The sequence below is a fragment of the Dama dama genome, chromosome 23, assembly GCF_033118175.1.
Source record: "Dama dama isolate Ldn47 chromosome 23, ASM3311817v1, whole genome shotgun sequence".
Lineage (NCBI taxonomy): Eukaryota > Metazoa > Chordata > Mammalia > Artiodactyla > Cervidae > Dama > Dama dama.
This window is the reverse complement of record NC_083703.1, coordinates 4,191,429-4,210,575: the sequence shown is the minus strand read 5'-3', so window position 1 is coordinate 4,210,575 and position 19,147 is coordinate 4,191,429. Positions and strand designations below refer to the sequence as shown.

General features: G+C 40.6%; 1 protein-coding gene across 6 annotated transcripts in view; it reads right to left on the bottom strand.

Moving 5' to 3' along the window:
* PLCB4 (phospholipase C beta 4) overlaps positions 1-19,147 on the bottom strand; it is a 454,299-nt gene that overhangs the window by 236,625 nt on the left and 198,527 nt on the right. For 2 of the 6 annotated variants that reach the window (XM_061125925.1, XM_061125927.1), the window contains exon 1: positions 15,503-15,662. The exons of 2 other annotated variants lie outside the window; for them this stretch is intronic. In XM_061125925.1, the coding sequence (XP_060981908.1) occupies positions 15,503-15,631 (129 nt within the window). In that variant the 5' untranslated portion in view covers positions 15,632-15,662. Of the gene's footprint in view, positions 1-15,502; positions 15,668-19,147 lie in introns of those variants that run through there. 2 more of the 6 variants (XM_061125929.1, XM_061125928.1) reach the window with 2 other exon arrangements.

The following is a 19,147-nucleotide window of genomic DNA, read 5'->3' as shown; positions in this document are numbered from 1 at the left end:
ACTGAATTTCCTGTTATGTGGGACAAATATGAACCTATGTATTTAAATATTTTATGACACACACACTCGCTCCTGCTTAATGCACTGCCAATACCTGAACTTTAGTCGCCCCTCCAATATGCGTATACAAAGACTTCAGTCCTTGACCAAAATGGAGATGACTTTCTATTCTATAATATTTCCTTTAAATCTTAGATATAGCCCATGATCACTTACCAGAAACCTCTGAGGGTCTGATATGTTTCAAATTCAGACAGATAATATTGTGTGTGTATAAAATACATTATGCAATGGCCCATCAGATCTAGGCATCCTTCTCAAGTCCAGGGGTTGACAGACTATGGCCAGAGGTCTATGTGCAGTCTACCACCTACTTTTGTAAATAAAGTTTTATTGCAATACAGTCATGTCTTTATTCACTTATCGTCTCTGGCTGTTTTCCTGCTAGTCACAGTGGAAAAGTGTGTAGCTGCCAAAGAAACAGTATGGTCCACAAAGCCTAAAATATTTACTGTCTGAATCTTTAGAGAAAAATTGTATGGATCTCTAGCAAATGCACCAGTATTTATGCAGTGAAACCTATGGCTGTTCACCCAAAGTGGGATAATAAAGACTGTATATAACCTTCTGTTGGTTGAGGCATAAATTTGCCACAAAATTTATGCCAAATTTATGGGAAATCTAAGTTTCAAAGCTTTAATGATTTCAGAATTATGGAAAAGGGAACTGAGGATCTGTCAGGGGACAGGAGCAATCTGTCAGGATCTTTCAGCTCACTTCTCAGTCCTTTATGTCTGATAGTCCAGGAGACTTAAAAAGTCCTATTGTCTGAGGACCCTAAGAAATAAAGAGGCAGCACACTGCAGTGAAAAGAACACCAGCTGATGAGAAAGATAATTTCTTATCTTACATTCTGAGGATTTGGGGTATATACTGTTCTTCTCTGAGTCCCCATTTTCAAATCTGTGGAAAGGGACCAAAATACTACTGACTCAGTCCCGGGCCACAGAGAATGGTAAGATTATTTGTCAAAGTGCTGTGAATATGGCAAGACACAACACAATCAACTGATATACACATTATTGGGTAAATTAGATACACGTCACGGTGTGTGCTGTTCTATGTTCACTCGCTTCAGTCACGTCCGACTCTGCGCCCCATGGACTGTAGCCCGCCAGGCTCCTCTGCCCATGGGAATCTCCAGGCAAGAACACTGGAGTGGGTTGCTGTGCCCTCCTTCAGGGGATCTTCCCGACCCAGGAATTGAACCCGTATCTCCAGCATCTCCTGCACTGCAGGCAGATTCTTTACCCACTGAGCCACCTGGGAAGCCCACTTCATTGAATATGCAGGCATAAATGTGTATTTTACTAGCTATAATGTGTATTTAATTATGAGCTTTTCCTTTTATGCTGAATAGAGTGTTTAAATGTAGAAGAGTCAAAGTTTTCCCAGCCCTTCAAAATGTCAGGAGTTCCTCATAATATTTCTTCATTCTAATACGGAAGTTGACATTATATTTTTAATATTATGTTGTTCTATACATAATTTGAATCATATGAACCATACTTATCAGAGAATTTCTTTGAATAGTCCATTTTTAATAAATATACAAAAATTTCATGGGGACTTTACCATATTCATTTTCCTACTGTAATATAAATATTAGAAAAATTATGTAAATGTGATAAAATTTTAAATGGTCATTAATAACCTCTTTGATCCTATTTACAATTTTAAATTTCAAAAACCAGATTTTTCTAAACTAAGACTTTTTCAATCATAGCATCTACACAGTTTTACTTTCAAACAAAAGAGTAAGAATTGCTACTGTTGGTTAGCTCATATTTATCCAGGTGTTCAGTCTTTAACATACTTGTTTATACAATCTAGAATGAAAACATTTATACTTTAATAATAATTTCCAGAAGTTCACATGAGTTTGAGTAAACTCCGGGAGTTGGTGATGGACAGGGAGGCCTGGTGTGCTGCGATTCAAGGGGTCGCAAACAGTCGGACACGACTGAGCAACTGAACTGAACTGAACTGAACAGAATTCTCTTAATAGTTAAAAGAATAAATACCAACTAATATGCAGTTGTTTTATTACCTAGAGTAAATGTTGCATGGCCTAAATTTTGCAGAAATCCTTTTATTAGATTCAATAGCAATTACTCATCATGGAAATATATCCTGTACAAAAACCTCCTCTACCAAGAAACATGTTAGATTTCAAAAGGCTGTCAATCAGCCCCTTTGAGCTTGAGTTCACACGGGCAAGAATAGCATCTCTCAGAGCTGAGCAAACTGAATACACTTTTGTAAAGCAGCTTTGTCTGTACCAATGAGAGCCACTCAGGCGAAGGTACCTAGTAGAGAAGGACCTGTCCTCCACCCCCACCCCCAAGTCTATGCTGCTGAAGTTCCCTCCTCAGAAGAAAAGTTCAGGTGGTATAGCTTGCAACAGAGGCATGTAAATATGTAAGCCTGTGTTTCAAGGTCTGTGCACATTTTGACTCTTCAGGAACCCAGAGGAGGGTACACAAGCAGCTTATAAGGTATCCAAAGATGATCATAAAAAGCACATCTCACAGCTCATACATATGCCCACTCATTTGAGCTCATCATCAAAGAGGAGCCGAAACATAATCAGAGAAACAAAAGCAGAATTATGACCACCTAGAAGAAGTTAATTCTGGAAACACCTACGCTGGAGCAGAGGAGAGGAGCCAGAGGGCACTGGGCGCCCTTGATGCCCTCCCAGATGGGGTTTGAGTGCATATCAGCGCAGCCTAACCAGCCGGCTATCCGAAAGAACAAGGAAGGTGAACACTGGTGAAACGGTTGACCACATGGGAAGCAGAGGAAAGAGCTAGCCAGACTGAACAGAGGAAAGAGACCAATAGAGTGTGAGATCAAGAGAGACCCCGGTTAGCATAGCAGATTCCAGCCAGACTCCAAACCCTTCAGAAAATACCCGCGAATCAGAGGGAAGCCACTACGGGAACCACTGTTGGTTACTTATTTAAGCCTCCACTTCACATTGCTAGGATTACAATGTGTCTGATTTGAGGGGACAAATCAGGATTGGTCTAGGCCAGCAGTTCTCAAATGTGGCTGCATAGAGGAATAACCTGGAAAGCGTCAATAAAAAATTGACATCTGGATCCCAAAGAAAGTCTGATTCCAAGGTTCTCAGATAGGGTTTAAGCATCAGCAGTTTCCAAAGTTCCCACAGTCACTCCGTACCCCAGTAAAAGTTGAGAACAGCTTCAATATGCCTTAAATTATAGATTTTGACTGAATAGATCTAGGGTGGGACCCAAGATTAAGCAGTTCTAACCAGCTCTTAGGTAAGGTTGTCTTTGCTGATCCCTGGATGTTTTAAGGAGCAAGGGTCTATTGCACTGTCCAACATGATAGCTACCAGTCACTTGAAACGTGACTGGTGTGACTGAAGAATCAAATTTTTAATTTAATTTAAATTTAATTTAATTTAAAATTTGAAACATGATTTGATTACTGGAAAATATTTAATTATGCATGGAGCAATCTGATGAATATTTTTTCAATTGTGTCTTTTATGAGATCTAAATACATCTCATGTATTGATCTCATGTTTGATCTCAGATTAAATATCTCTAATGAAAATTCAGCAACTGAATTGAAATGTGATATAAGTATAAAATATGGACTTGATTCCAAAAATTTAGCATGAAATAAAGAAAATAAAATGTCATTGGCAATTTTTGGATATTGCTTGTATGTTGAAATTATAATGGTCTAGATTTATTTGGTTATATAAAATATATTATTAATTTTAGCTGTTTTTTTTCCTTTCTTTTATGTGTCTACTAGAAAATCTTACATTATATATATGGCTAGCTTTATATTTTTTGTACAGCAGTGGTAAAACCAAAGGCAACTGACGCTTTCCTCTTACAAGCTGTCAGAAACTGACCTAATGGGTGAGTACGTGACCTAGCTAATCAGAACCAGGGGGAAGTTACAGCAGGCCTGCTGATAAAGAAGTTATTTATTAATAAGAAAGAAAGCCTGGGAGTTCCCTGGTGGACTGGTGATTAGAATTCAGGGCTTTCACTGCTGTAGCTGAGGTTCCGTCTCTGGTTAGGGAACGGAGATTTGGCAAGCCACGTAGGGCTGGCCAAAATTTTTTAAAAAGGGCACATAAGAAAAATGTCCTTATCGCTGCCTCATTCCATGCTAATGTGCCTATTGCCCATCTCCTTCTAGCTGAATTTAAATGTAACTCAGAGAGGATAAAATGCACAGAGATTTGGCAGCCATTTTACCACCTTGAAGAATTAAGACTCTCAGTCCTGAATACCTCTTTGAGTTGCAAATCAAAATAAGATGCTCCAACTTTGAATTTCTTAGATCATCAGTTTCCTGAGGATCTTATTAAAATATAGTTTCCCTTTCAGCAAATCTAGGGTGAGACGAAATTTCAAATTTCCAACAGGCTCCATAGTGACATGTATATAGCTGATACAAGGATCATACTATGATTAGCAAGAGCTCAAACTGAAAATATTCAGACACTCTGCTACTTGCTGCTGAAAGCATTCCTAATGGACACAGGGGGCAAAGCCAATTTCTGCCCATTAACAACAACTCCACTTACACACTGGCTGGCTACATAATCACATCAGACTAACTGGGGACCCAAGATTTAGGAATTTGTAGCTTTCCCAAAAGACAATAACTATTATGGGAGAATGAGGGCAGAAAGCAAGAGTTCTGTGGTCAAATGAGTTTGGAAAATCCTGGGGTAAAAGAAATTAAGACACATTTCTCTACTATTGAGCTTTGCATGCATAGTCACTGCCATGGAGGTATATGCTTTAATTTTGAATGTATTGTTAATTATACTTGATTACAAAATATTTTTCTTTCCACAGAGAATACCATTAGAGTAACATACCATGGAAATTTGTGAATTGCTGCATTATTCAGATCATGAATTAAAAGAAACACCAAGAACTACAAGCCTTGATTCCTGAGAAAATGGAGTTTGTGTGGTACTAGATATATAAGAAGCATGGAATTTGGACTGAACTCATCTAGATTCAAGTCACTGTATCATACACGTCACAAGTCAGCTGTGTGATGGTGGACAAGTGTGTTATACTCTGTAGCCAGGCTTCTTCACCTGTGAGACAGGAGAAGATGCCTGCCTACATCATAGAACATGATAAGAATAGTATGCACTCACACTTTTCAAAATGACACTTTCTGGATGTGGGAGAGAGTTGAAACTTTATATAAACTATATGCATAGGTTATACACAGAGAAAGTGAAAAGGCTGGCTTAAAATTCAACATTCAAAAAACTAAGATCATGACATCCGGTCCCATCACTTCATGGCAAATAGATGGGGAAACAATGCAAACACTGACAGACTTATTTTCTTGGGCTCCAAAATCACTTCAGATGGTGATTGCAGCCATGAAATTAAAAGACGCTTGCTCCTTGGAGGAAAAGCTATGACCAACATAGGCAGTATATTAAAAAGCAGGGACATTACTTAGCCAACAAAGGTCCGTGTAGTCAAAGCTACGGTTTTTCCAGTAGTCATGTATGAATGTAAGAGCTGGACCATAAAGAAGTCTGAGTGCCAAAGAATTGATGCATTTGAACTGTGGTGTTGGGGAAGACTCTTGAGATTTCCTTGGACTGCAAGGAAATAAAACCAGTCAATCCTAAAGGAAATCAATCCTTATTATTCATTGAAAAGACTGATGCTGAAGCTGAAGCTCCAATACTTTGGCCACCTGATGAGAAGAGCTGACTCATTAGAAAAGACCCTGATGCTGGGAAAGACTGAAGGCAGGAGAAGGGGACAACAGAGGACAAGACAGGTGGATGGCATCACTGACTCAATGGACATGAGTTTGAGCAAACTCTGGGAAATGGTGATGGACAGGGAAGCCTGGCGTGCTGCAGTCCATGGGGTCACAAAGAGTCGGACATGGCTGAGCAACTGAACAACAACATTATAAATATATATTTACACACACACACACACATATATAAAATATATATATATTTAGAAGTACACAAATACATCATGAAGTAGAATATGTAACTCACATGCAGTCTAAAGATACCTGGGAGAAAATCTTGGCATCTTGGACATCTTGGGGATATCATTCACTTTCCTCAGCGCTTCAGTGTACCTCATAGAAAAGCTGTACATGTTTGGAAGTGTTTTAAGTCAAAGCTCTTAGAGTCTCGGAGATGTTGGGTACACTTGGCCAGAGCAGGCTAGCTACCCAGCAGGAGTCCCACATTCAAGAGGGCATTCATCCCACAGTTTGGCCACAACTTCCCAGAATTTGCATGTTCAGATATGAGAGTTTAGGATGCCCAGAGTTCATAAGGCCTCAAAGAGACAATTCTGTTTAAAAAGCCAAGACATTAAAGGATCTTTTAATGCCAAAATATTAGAGTGAAAAAAACAGTAGTAATTCTAATATGGATCATATTCTTTGACCGGTGATATTCAATGCTTAGAGATAGGGATGCGCTTGAAGAAACTATTCTCTTATAGGCAGTACTGATGATAATCTGTCCATTTTTATCTGTTTCCATTTTTTATACTTCTATATTTGAGTCCTCTCATCTAACCATTTTTGGATACAGCTTTACACAGAATCATTCATTTTCTCAAAAAACATTTGCTTCTTTCAATGTTGCTATAAAGTGAGAACACAAACATGATGTAGACATGGTCCTGTGCTGTCCAGAGGTTAAAAGACAAAAGAGAGATAGAGAATGTACATGAAAAATAGCAAGGTGAGAGAGTGTCACTAAAACCTTACAAGAAGTCCATGGGTCATCCCTGATTTAAGGAATGTGATAGGCAAGATAGTAGCTTTCTCCTGTTCAGAATCTGTGAATATGGTATGTGATAGGCAAAGGAGAATCACAGGCAAAAGTTGCAGGCGGCATTAAAATTACTAATCAGCTGATCATAACATAAAAAGATTTATCCTGGATTATCCAGGTGGACCCAACATAATCACCAAGGTCCTTCAATGAGCAAGGAGACAGAAGAGTAAGAAATAGATCATACTGTGAGAAAGACTTCACAGGCCATTGACGGTTTTAAAGACAGAAGGGGTCACAAGCCAAGGAATGCAGGCAACATCTAGAAGCTGGAAAGGCAAGAAAACAGATCCCCCCAGAGCCTTCAGAAGAACAGCCCAGCCAACATCTTGATTTAGCACAATCAGAGCCATTTTGGACTTCTGATCTCCTAAACAGAAAGATAATACTAGATCTGTGCTATACTTTGAAATGGAATCTCAATGTATTTTTTAAACTTGTTATTTGTTCGCTTATTTCTCATTTCTGGCTGCGCCAGGCCTTCGCTGCTGCACACGAGCTGTCTCTAGCTGCGGCGCGCTGGGGCTCCTCACGGTTGCGGGGCTCGGGCTTCTGGCGGCGGTGGCTCCCCTTCCTGGGGTGCATGGCTCTAGGGGGTGCAGGCTTCCGTAGGTGTCGCACATGCGCTCACTGGCTGTGGTGCAAGAACGGACTTGCCCCATGGCATGTGGGATACTCCCAGACTAGGGCTCGAGTCCACGTTCCCTGCACTGGGAGGTGGACCCTCAGCCCCTGGGCCACCAGGGAAGTCCAAATCTGTATTGTTGGGAGTGACTGACTTTATGCTAATTATCTACAGCAGCGATAAAAAAATAACATAGGGGATCACAGAAAACTTCATGAAGGAACTAGCCTGGTAGGTTGTAAGGAATTTGAGAACACAGTTGTGATTCTCAGTAACTTAAATATACAGTTCTCAAAGGGTTAAAAGGATTCACTGGGTCAGATATCAACTTTTCACCCAATGAAACAAAAAACAAAAATAAATAACATGAACTCTATACACAATTTTTACTAAATTCATCTAACAAAAAAAGACAGCCCTTCTATATTTAATTACATGCACAAGAGATGCCAAAATTAGTCATCAATAAAGTATGTCCTGTGAGAACTTCAATTACCACACTTTATTCCTAATGTTACAAACCACTCCCTTATCTCTCTTGTATCAAGAAACTATTCAAGTTAACAAGGTATATTAAAAGATTTCCAAATTTGGTGTTAGTTCCAACCAAATCAGAAAGTCTCAAAGTCAAGAGGATTTAGATGGCTTAGAATACAGAAAAATGCAAATGTCAATCACATAAAGACTGCCAGGATTCAAGTAAACATAATTCTACATGAGCTTTAATCACAGTATAAATATATATATTTATATATATAAATAACTATTTATATAGCCAAAAGTTATATATAAAAATATATATAATTTATATATAAATATAAATTATATATAAATCAAATATTTATTATATATATTTCTTATTTATTTTATATATATTACATATATAAAATATTTATTTATATATAGTATAAATTATATATATAAATAAAATAAATATATATTTATGCTATGATTAAAATATAAGCGTGCACACACACATATATATTTAAAACACTTACACATATGTTTTGTGTGTGTGTATGCATACATACATACAGATACAGACATGAAAAGAGATACAGAGGTGTGTAATACATACATGTTAATAAAGACAGCCATCCTGTTTTCATAATTCAGAGCACTGAGAGGCCACTGACATAGTTAGAAACATCATCGCCAATCCTGCAGTTTTCGGTGTTACAAGAACCCCCACCCTCATCCTACTTAACTGCAGAGACAAATACTATGCTTCTGTAAGTCCGTGCCTGGTAGAATGAAGGATTACATTATAGGTGGCTTTAATACTTTTTAAGCAATGAACAGAAATATGTTTGCATAATTTATGTTGAAAGGAAATAGAAGCCGCCTTCCACCGTGCTTCCCAGTTTCTCGCAGACCACAGTGCAGGGGTCAGGCCTGGAGATCTCATCACCGAGCGCCTGAGCACCGGTCACTTTGGCCCCTCCAGGAGGCCCTGGGGAGTGCTGGTCATAGTCACTCTGTGCCGCAGTCGGCCACAGGTCACATGCTGCCCGCAAGTCCCTTTAGAAGAAGATAGAGGGAGCAAGTTCAACAAGTAAATGTCAACGTACAAACCTACGAATCCACCATCATTAGGGAGACACTCAACTGAACAACTCGGCTCAACTAAACAACTTCCCAGAAGGTTTAGAAAGAGAAACACGTCTGCGTGTGTGGGGCCTGGGCCACAAGGTTAAGGCAGTGTTAAAGCTGAAGGATTCTCCTGTCCCACAGCATGGCAGAGGGGGTGGGGAGAGTGTGATTTGCCGTCCGCACTGGGAGGTTGTGTCGTTAGACAGCAAGGCTTATCCAGTGTCTGCAAGACCTTAGCGCTGTGGCAGGCATGCATGTGTTCTGAAAGCTCTTGCCTAAGCACTTTAAACTGTATAACCTACTTGCACAAATGACTCTTGCAAGCTCAATGCAGACCCTCTCACTTCCACAACACAGCTACACAAACTTGTCTTACAGGCCCTTCTAAAACAATCTTACCATTCCCTCAGGAGTCTAGAGAATTCATGGCCAGGTGGAGGGGGTTCTATGAACTAAGACTGGAATAAAGTTACATCTTTATTGACACTAACTTCTCATTAAAATCTAGGCTCTTCAATAATAGGATGATCTGTGATTCTGTCATCAATAGAAACCACAGATAATTTTAATATTACACTATAGTTGCCATAGTATCTTGAAATGCTGTGTACTCTCATCACCACTTAGAAAGTATAGTAGCTAATAGGCCTACTACCAGGTATTAGTTTATGTGTTAAAGATGAATACATTATTATAGCACAATTCATAATATTTCGATAGCTCTAATGCAATATAACTGATTTCTTGATAATCCTATGTATTTTACTGGAAGCGTTAACAACCTTTATTCTTCAGAAAAACCCACATGCTTCCCAGATGCCAAATGGGTCCATGAAACAAAAATATGAAGACCTCTCCCCAAGAAAGAACAACAATTTTAGTTCCAGAATGCTAGTCAATTCACCCAATCGATTTCAAACTCAGTCATATTGAATTCTGGGATCATATATGAAAGATGAGGCAATTAGAAGTATTTCCCCTTTGAACTCATTTATTTACTCATGCAGCAGATGCTAGAGTAAACCATAGCTTTAAAGTACCATGGCAGGTGATATGGGGTACAGAGAAAGCAATACTGTTCTTAAGAAGCCCAAAGGCTCACAGAAAAAAAGGACAATACAGATAACTGCACAACTTGACTCCAAGGGAGTAAGTGTTGGATTAAAGAACTAGCATTTGCAACTTAACATCACTGAAAGCTTTTAGCCAGAGGTGACTTGAATTGAGATTTTTCTTTGGAACACTAATCTGGTTGAGCAGTAAAGTGGGCTGGATAGAGGTTAAGGTTATCAAGATAACTTTGGTAATTGCAGCAAAAGATACCACAGGCCTGCAGGAGTCAAATGCCAAGAGCAAAGGTGAATGGTGATCCAGAACATAGAGTTTTGCTGTCTTGTGCAAATGGGTTCAAAAGCATCTTCTTAACAACTCTGCTTTACTGCCTCACCTTCATATCCATGTTCTGAAAAGCCAACCTTCCAGATAAGCTCACATTTAAAAATCAATTAAAAGACTATGAACTTTTCAAAAAATAAGAAGCAAAAACTGTAAATTCAGTCTTTTAAAAAAAATTTACTGGAATATATTTGCTTTACAATGTTGTGTTAATTTCTGCAAACAGTCTGAAGAGAAGTCATAAAAGACCTGGAGAAATCAACTGCTCCAGCCCCCTGTTGGCAAATGCCTCTCTGCTGCTCCTTCACAAACACGGGCTAGAGGACCGTCTGCATCACAGTTGCATAAAATCCCCAAATCCATCTGATGACCACTGAGAGTCACAAGGTCATTCAGAACCCCCACTGAAGTCATTTATTGACAGGAAGTTGTGCTAAGAGAAATTTCTTCTGCTCAGCAGCATCCCCTTTAAATAAAACCTTCCACCAATGTCCTCCTCTCTGTGTTCACCACGTCAATTTCTTTAGCCTTTTCTCTAGAATCTCTATTATAATGATCTTGACTGTTCTTTGAACCCTCTGACAGTTTTCTATACTTCTTTTCAGGGTTACCAGATAAAATAAAATAAATTTGATTTGAGATCAACAATAAATAATATTTTAGTATAAGCATGTCCAATGAATAAATGTCGCAAATATTACACAGAACACACCTACACTAAAATATGACTTATTAATGATCTGAGTCTCAAATATGAGTGGAGATCATGAATTGATATTTGCTATATCTACCTATTTTCTTTTAAATCTGTCAAAGCCACACACAATCATCTAACTCAGTAATCTCAAACTTGAGCAAGCATCAGAATCACCTGGAAAGCTGCTACCACATAGATTCCTAAGTCTCGCCCCTCAGAGTTTCTGATTCAGAAATCTCCTGCAGTTAGGAATCTGCATTTCTACCAGGTTGCCAGGTGATACTGATGCTGCTGGTCTGAGGACCAAACTTTTTGAGAACTAGAGCTTGAATTCCCTGACCCGTACTCAAATTTCCTGAATTAAGTGCAGTGCGGGGAGGGAGCATGTTGGGGTCTCTAAAAGCCCCAGCCAGACTGCACAAGCCCGGAACAGCGTGCGCTCTCCTCTCTGTGCCTTGAGCACTCAAGTATCACCCCCAACACTGGAAGGAAATCAGTGTGTGTGTGTGTGTGTGTGTGTGTGTGTGTGCACGCGCGCCAAGTCCCTTCAGTCGTGTCCAACTCTTGGCAACCCTGTGGACTGCAGCCAGCCAGGCTCCTCTGTCTATGGCATTCTCCAGGCAAGAATATTGGAGTGGGCTGCCATTTCCTTCTCCAGGGGATCTTCCCGACCCAGGGATTGAACCACATCTCTTTTTCTCCTGCGCTGGCAAGCAGGTTCTTTACCATGAGAGCCGTCTGGGAAGCCAGGAAGTCAGATAGTGCTTCAAATTAAGAATGTCCAGCCTCTGCTCATTCCTACTGGATTAAATTCCTGGAGATTAAAAGGACCTCTTTACTGCTCATATAACTGCTCCTAAGGTAAGTTTATCAAGGGACCCATGAGCCACCCCTTTCATTTGCCCCTCAGAGAACTTGTTCCTTGTCCCAAAGAGGAAACCAGTAGGTGGCTCCATCCCAGTCCCTCTGCTTAAAAGTGGATCTTCTCATAATGACTGTTCCTGTTTTACTTTCTGACCTTTGCGCCCTGCTAAGGCCAGCCTCTTAGGTGGTACAGTTGGTAAATAATCTGCCTTCCAATGCAGGAGATACCAGAGATGCAGGTTTTATCCCTGGGTCAGGAAGATCCCCTGGAGAAAGAAATGGCAACCCACTCCAGTAGAGAGAGAAGCCTCTTGAGCTACAGTCCAAAGGGGTCACAAAGAGTCAGACATGACTGAGCGTGCACACACACACACACAACCTCCCCCAGGTCCAATGTAGTACAGGAGGCTGTGGAATGAGGCAGATTGCTTGTGCCTCCAATTAACAGCTTCTGTGTGTCCTTTTCCTTTATCTGCTAACTCTGAAGACTCTTCCCATTCTGACTCTGGGGTTGGCCTTGAACCCTGTTTTGGCCAATAGAAAAAAGCAGAAGTACTATGTGCCAGTTCTAAATCAAGACTTCAAGAGGTCTTGCGAGCTTGGGCTCCTTCTCTTGGGACCTTGCTCATCACCACAAGCAAGGCCAGGCTAAGACACCAGAGCATGAAAGACCATGCGGAACAGAGCTGAGTCAGCCCAGCTGAGGTCATCCGTGACTAGCCGGTCCCCAGCTGACCACCAATGCATGCGTAAGCCCAGAGGAGCTGAACCCAAAGCAGCAAGAACGCCCAGCTGGGCCATGAGTCTGTGACCAAAAATGAATGTTTATTGCTACAAACTGAGGTTCTGGGGTGATAACTGCTCAGCATTACTTTGGCCAGAGATAACTGATGAAGCATCTGCCATCCTGGTCATGCTCAGCTCAACCCTGAGTCCAATGACTCTGTTGAGACTCCCTGGGGAAGGCGCTCTCTGCATTTCGGTTATGCCGAAGACTGAAAGCCTTCCGCTGCCACCATGGGTCCTCTGGGCACAGCCCTTGAGTGAAGTTGCCGATTCACTGCACAGTCATCCTGAATTGGACAATCATATTCGTGTTGGTCAACACTAAGCAAGGTCTTCTCATTGCCTTTTCTTCCATGCCTGGCCAATGTTTCCCATCCTGCTTTTGACTCACTGGCTCCTCTCTCAGAGTTTTTGGTGTGTATATGTGCATGCTGTCACTGTTTTGCTACGAGATGAATAAAAGAATGACTGAGACTGATTCACTAATCTCTGCTTCTCTAAGAAGAAGAGAAGAAAAGGAGATGTGTGAATGAGTAAAACAAATAGGGATGAGGAGAGAGGAAACACCCCCAACCATAAAATCATTACTGGCATAGAAAATCAGAGAAGCCTTCTCCAAAAAGGTGAGATATTCTTTTGTAGTTAAAACTAATCCCACTGGAAACTTGTTTGGAAACTTTCCATTTACTTCCTGTCTTGCTTATATTTCAAAGAAGACCAAGCCTGAATATTTCTTGCATAGATACTATTTTCCATTCCATAACATTAAGATAAGAAGGAAAGAGGAAGAAGGTATGTCAGTGACTCCATGAGCTACATGAGATTTCTGTGATTCAAAACAAATCTCTGCCACCACAGGGAACTGCAGTAACAGTTTTGACCCCACGGGTCATCAGGGTAGGCAACAGAACAAAACCTAAGCAGAGGGGGTGGTCAGACTGAATCGAGTGCTCATCACCCCTTCCCTTCTCTGCTTTCCCCCACAGACCCCTCTGAAATGAAAATGAAATTAAGGGAATAAAGAGAACTGACTGATACCTGAAGAGAAGAGAACGCATTAAGAGCAAACAAGAGCAGAAGTTAGAGGGGAATTTAACAAGCAGGCATAAATGTATAACGTGAGATCTCAGCAGGGAAAGCTACAGTCCAAAATACGGCAGGAGAGGGTTGCAGTGGGTGTGGATTGGAGCTGGTGGAGGACGGAAGGAAGAATCAAGCTTAGACACAGCATAAACGATGACTTGCAAGTGATTTGAAGGATACATGCCCTCCTATGTTCACAGTAGCACTGTTCACAATAGCCAAGACATGGAAACAAGCTAAATATCCACTGAACAGATGAATGGACAAAGGTGTGGTCCATATACACAATGGAAGAGTACTCAGTCACTGAAAAGAATCATGCCAACATGGATGGGTCTGCAGATGATCACACTAATTAAGTCAGAAATAGAAAGACAAATACCATATTATATCATCTGTGTGTAGAATTTAAAAGATGACAGAAATGCACTTATTTACAAAACAGGAATAGAATCACAGAGAACAGACCTGTGGTTGCCAAGAGGGAGTGGGTGGGGGGTGGATTAGAAGTTCGGGATCAGCAGATGCAAACTATTATATACAGAACACATAAACAACAAGGCCTTACTGTATGGCAGAGGGAATTATATTCAACATCCTGTGATAAACCACAAGGAAAAGAATATATATACATATGTATATATGTATATCTGAATCACTTTGCTGTACAGCAGAAATTAACACTGTAAATCAATTGCATTCCAATAAAACATATTATTTAAAAATTAAAAAGTAAAAGTGGTTAATAAGCACATCGAAAAGTCTGAGGCTATAGTTATTTATAGTGAACAGCAACAAAAGAAGGGAAAACTGAGCTGCAGGGGAACAGAGAAACAGTATGGTTAAGGAACTTATGGGACACAACACTCAATACTACACATCCATCAAAACCCAGCTTGGAATGAATATATAACAACTTGGGGAAACTATGGTGAAGGAAATGTACTAATATCTGACAATGCAAAAGTGAGAGAATGGCTTAAAGAAGTGGGAGTAGAAAGAACTAAATTCCAGAACTAAAAGAACTAAACTAAATTTAGAAAGAACTAAATTCTATTCCAGGACAGTGGACCAAATATCATCACCCTACATGGTGGGGGAAGGTAAGAGAGGTTTTCAAATGCTGAAGGAATAAAAAACAGTTTCAAGAATGCTAGGTGACCTAACACAGGCCATGGACAGAAGAACTATATAGATAGGTAATTATCCAAAACATCAAGATTGTCACTGATGTGGGTTAAATCTGTATCATTAAATGTTGATAAATAATATCCAAAACTGATCAATTGAGTCCTGGAGGACAAGGATATACTTTAGGTTATGGCAATAATTATAATTACAATAGCCATAATTACAATTTAAAAACAGAAATGGTTATAATGATTGCCTCCAAAGAACTTGGGGAAAGTGTACAGGAATTGTTCATTTCAGCTTGTCTTTCTTCATGTTTTAAAATATATATATACACACACACATATATATACACAAACACACACACTCACATCCATAACTCTTTTTAAAAACACAACTCAAAGGTTACACTTACCCTACTGAATAACTGTTCAATACAGATGACCCAGCTGGCAACCAAGAGGAGCAGAGGGTACTCTGTGAGATAAGTCAGAAAGTCCCTCAAATACAACCTGATTTTCTTTCTGTTCAGTCGCTCAGTCATGTCCAACTCTTTGTGACCCCATGGGCTGCAGCACACCAGGCTTCCCTGTCCATCACTAACTCCCAGAGCTTGCTTAACCTCATGTCCATTGAGTCCATGGTGCCACCCAACCATCTCACTCTCTGTCGTCCCCGTCTCCAAAGTATTGGAGTTTCAGCTTCAGCATCAGTCCTTCCAATGAATATTCAGGACTGATTTCCTTTAGGATTGTCTTTGAGCACATTTATAGCATGGAAAACTGCACTAAGAACCTCAGTAATGAGGAACTGCTGATGATTTCCACTTTCATTTTAAGCCCTGAAAAATCACAGGGAGAGGTTCTGCTGTGTGAAAATCCACGAAGCTAGCAGCTGCCCAGAAATGTGGTGCTGCCCGGAGACAGTGTCATGTGTAGAAAGAACATGAACGGTAAGGCCAGCCTGAGAAAGCAAAGACTGTTCCCCAGCTCTCCTACTCCGGGCTGGAGGACAGCTACGCTTACGTCCTCTGAAGGGTCAAGCCCACCTCCTCCACAGCACACATGTGGCAGCCATCAACCCAGCAGCCCCTTAGGGTCTTAGCACAGGACCACTCTGCTTTTAGAAACCGTCTTTGTGAACCATGACATGTATTACATGTGTTACTTGTAGGGAACTGACCGCAGAATGTCTTCATGGTTGACTGTTAAAATGGTAATATGCTAGTGGTATGTCCACAGACCCCAAGTCCCTCCTACAGTACCCGCATCCCTGCACCACCAGGCATCATCATTCTAATCTGTCTGTTTTTAGGCTCTCACCTGGACTGGCCTTATTGCTCTACAAACTCATCACTTCCTTCTGCTCCAATCCCTAGCTTCTGTTTCCAGCCCCCAACCAACCCAGTCATCTCAATCTGCCAGCTTCTATGTGATTATTTACAGAGCACTGCTCCCTTTAATGCTATTCCCTTCCTTTCCTGAGGAAAACTTGCCTTAGCTCATCACTGCCCACTGCAGTGTGACCCCCAAGAGTGTTCCAAGCAATACTAATGCCTCCACTAGTTCTTATAAAAATACTAAGGAAAGGAAAGGAAAGAATGGATTCCATGGAAAAACAATTTGGAATATGCTGCACACTCTAATTCCCATAGGCAGATTCACAATCTACATTAGAATGCTCTGGGCTCTGGGAATCCCATGGTATAAAGAAAAGTGTCTGGCTTTGTTTAATTCATCATTTCACTTCTACACAAAACATAGATTAACACAATCTGGAATTCCTCTTTTGTTGATCAAACTTTGGCCCCACCACTGGTTTGCAGTCCCAGGAGCTGTGGTCTAGTGTGAGGTTTCTCCACCGTGAATGCACAGAGGGCATTCCCCACCAATATCTCCCTCTGCCCAAACCCTTCTGCCTTCAAGATCTGGAACAAAGAGATGCTTGGCTAGCTTGTTTTATTCTTTACACACTTTAGAACTGCATGGCTTAACTTCTGTAGCATATATGCTGTAGGAAGTCATATTCTGTATCTGAATTATGTTTGGAGAGGACAGAATCTGGGAGAATGCTTTATAAATAGTAAGGGCTCAATCAGCATTTGATTAGTAAATGATGCCTGGCTAGCAACAGCTGCTGATCTGAATTAGGGGAGGCCCTTATTAACTCCAAATTGCAAGATGGGTATGCAAACCCCCTCAGGCTTAGAAATGAGGCTGCTCCTAAGAGTTTTGCAGATTCTTTACCACGGGACCTGAGAAACGGTAAGTGGCAACCCAAGTTAGAAATATAAGGAAGTGATCCTTAACCACACAGAGCTAATAAAGGCTATGATAAGACACATGTGTGTAGGCGGAGATTACGGGTCACTTAAGCATATACGCACACCCACACCCCTGCACACACATATACATCTTGATCTGGGAAGTAGTTATATCAGTGTACATACATATAAAAATACAAAAAGTCTTCAACTGTGATCTATGGATTTTCTAGTAAATGTAAAATATACTCCAATAAATAAAACACAATGGAGAAAAGTGAGAAAAAATATAATACAGAAAACAGCATGCTTTAAAGTTCTTATTTTTGTCTTTTTTATTTACTCTCTTAGAGTATGTGGGAGAGCAACCCATTATTCCACAATCTGTATTTTTGTGACACAGTAAATGCATTATTAAGGAATTATTTAGGACATGAATTTGAGCAAACTCCAGGAAATAGTGGAGGAAATAGTACTAGAATAAAAAGTGTGACACAGGAGCATAAACGGGGCAACAGTTGACAAAAGAAATCTGTATGCTGTTGTCCTTTCCTATAAAAGACAGCATCTCCCTCTTTCGCTTCTCCCAGGCCAAGTTTTAGCCAAAATCCTATAAGCTAAGTCGCCTTTGGAGGAAACGGTATTCAACCACCATTGATCCCATCTGACATTGTTAGTTTCCATAGAAACTCTTGTAGAATGCTCCCGCTTATCTGGACCAAGTGCCTCTGCCATCCATTAAAAATAAGCCCAGGAAAACCCTGCCTCGGAGGCTGACATCTCCCAGCCCTGCTCTGTTGCAGAAGGACGCAAGAGCAATTCAGTAAGCATCTGTTACCTTTATCAGAAGAGCTGTCTCCATTACCAACACACAAATGAAAGATTAAACACTGCCTTGTCCAATTAGCCTGGGTCTAAATAGGCTGTTCCCTGTAGGACTCTCATAGAAAATGTTCCCAAGGCTCATATTTGAACAACAACAATAACAACAACAAAAAATAAAAAAATTAAAAAAGTCTGGATGCTAGAAAAGGAGTCCTGTGTCCTCTGAGTTTACATCATTATGTAATCACCAGCAGCCTCGGGGGGTAATATCGCTTGTTATGCTAGAATGTCATTCCTCTTTGTTTTGGGAGGGGGAGCGGAAGTTCAGGCCTTGGGAGGAAGTACAGACCTATGGGTCATCTAAATGTCCTTATTTTTATCAGTATATGTGCTCACCAGAATGAGGCTTTCCTGTGAAAACTCCAAGACATTAAAAGACAAGCTGAATCGACAGTGTAAGAAGTCAGTAGAGTGTCCTTAGGGAAAGGAAGGAGCAGTAGCCAGAACGGGCCACGGAGGAGCCTGGGGTGAGGTGCTGGGACCATCCTGTTGTTTTTTCAGGTTGTTGTTGCTGTCCTCAGTCGCTAAGTTGTATTTGACTTTTTGCAACTCTGTGGGCTGAAGCACGCCAGGGTCCTCTGTCCCCCACTGTTTCCCAGAGTTTGCTCAAATTCAGGTCCATTAAGTCAGTGATGCTATTTAATCATATCTTCTGCTGCCCCCTTCTCCTTTTTCAGGTTATACACGTGCACTAACCCCACTAAAATCCAGGAAGCTATACACTTAATGATCTGTGCACTTTTCTCATTGTATGTTAGCTACATTTCAATATAGAAATTTTATACTCAAATGACAGACAAACCAAGGGATCTGGGCAACAGAGTTATTTGGCCTGGAAGTAGCAAGAGGCCATCACAGCCTGCTAAATTTCCTCCTGAACTAACCTGGAAAAGTAAGTTAAGAACAAGGTCC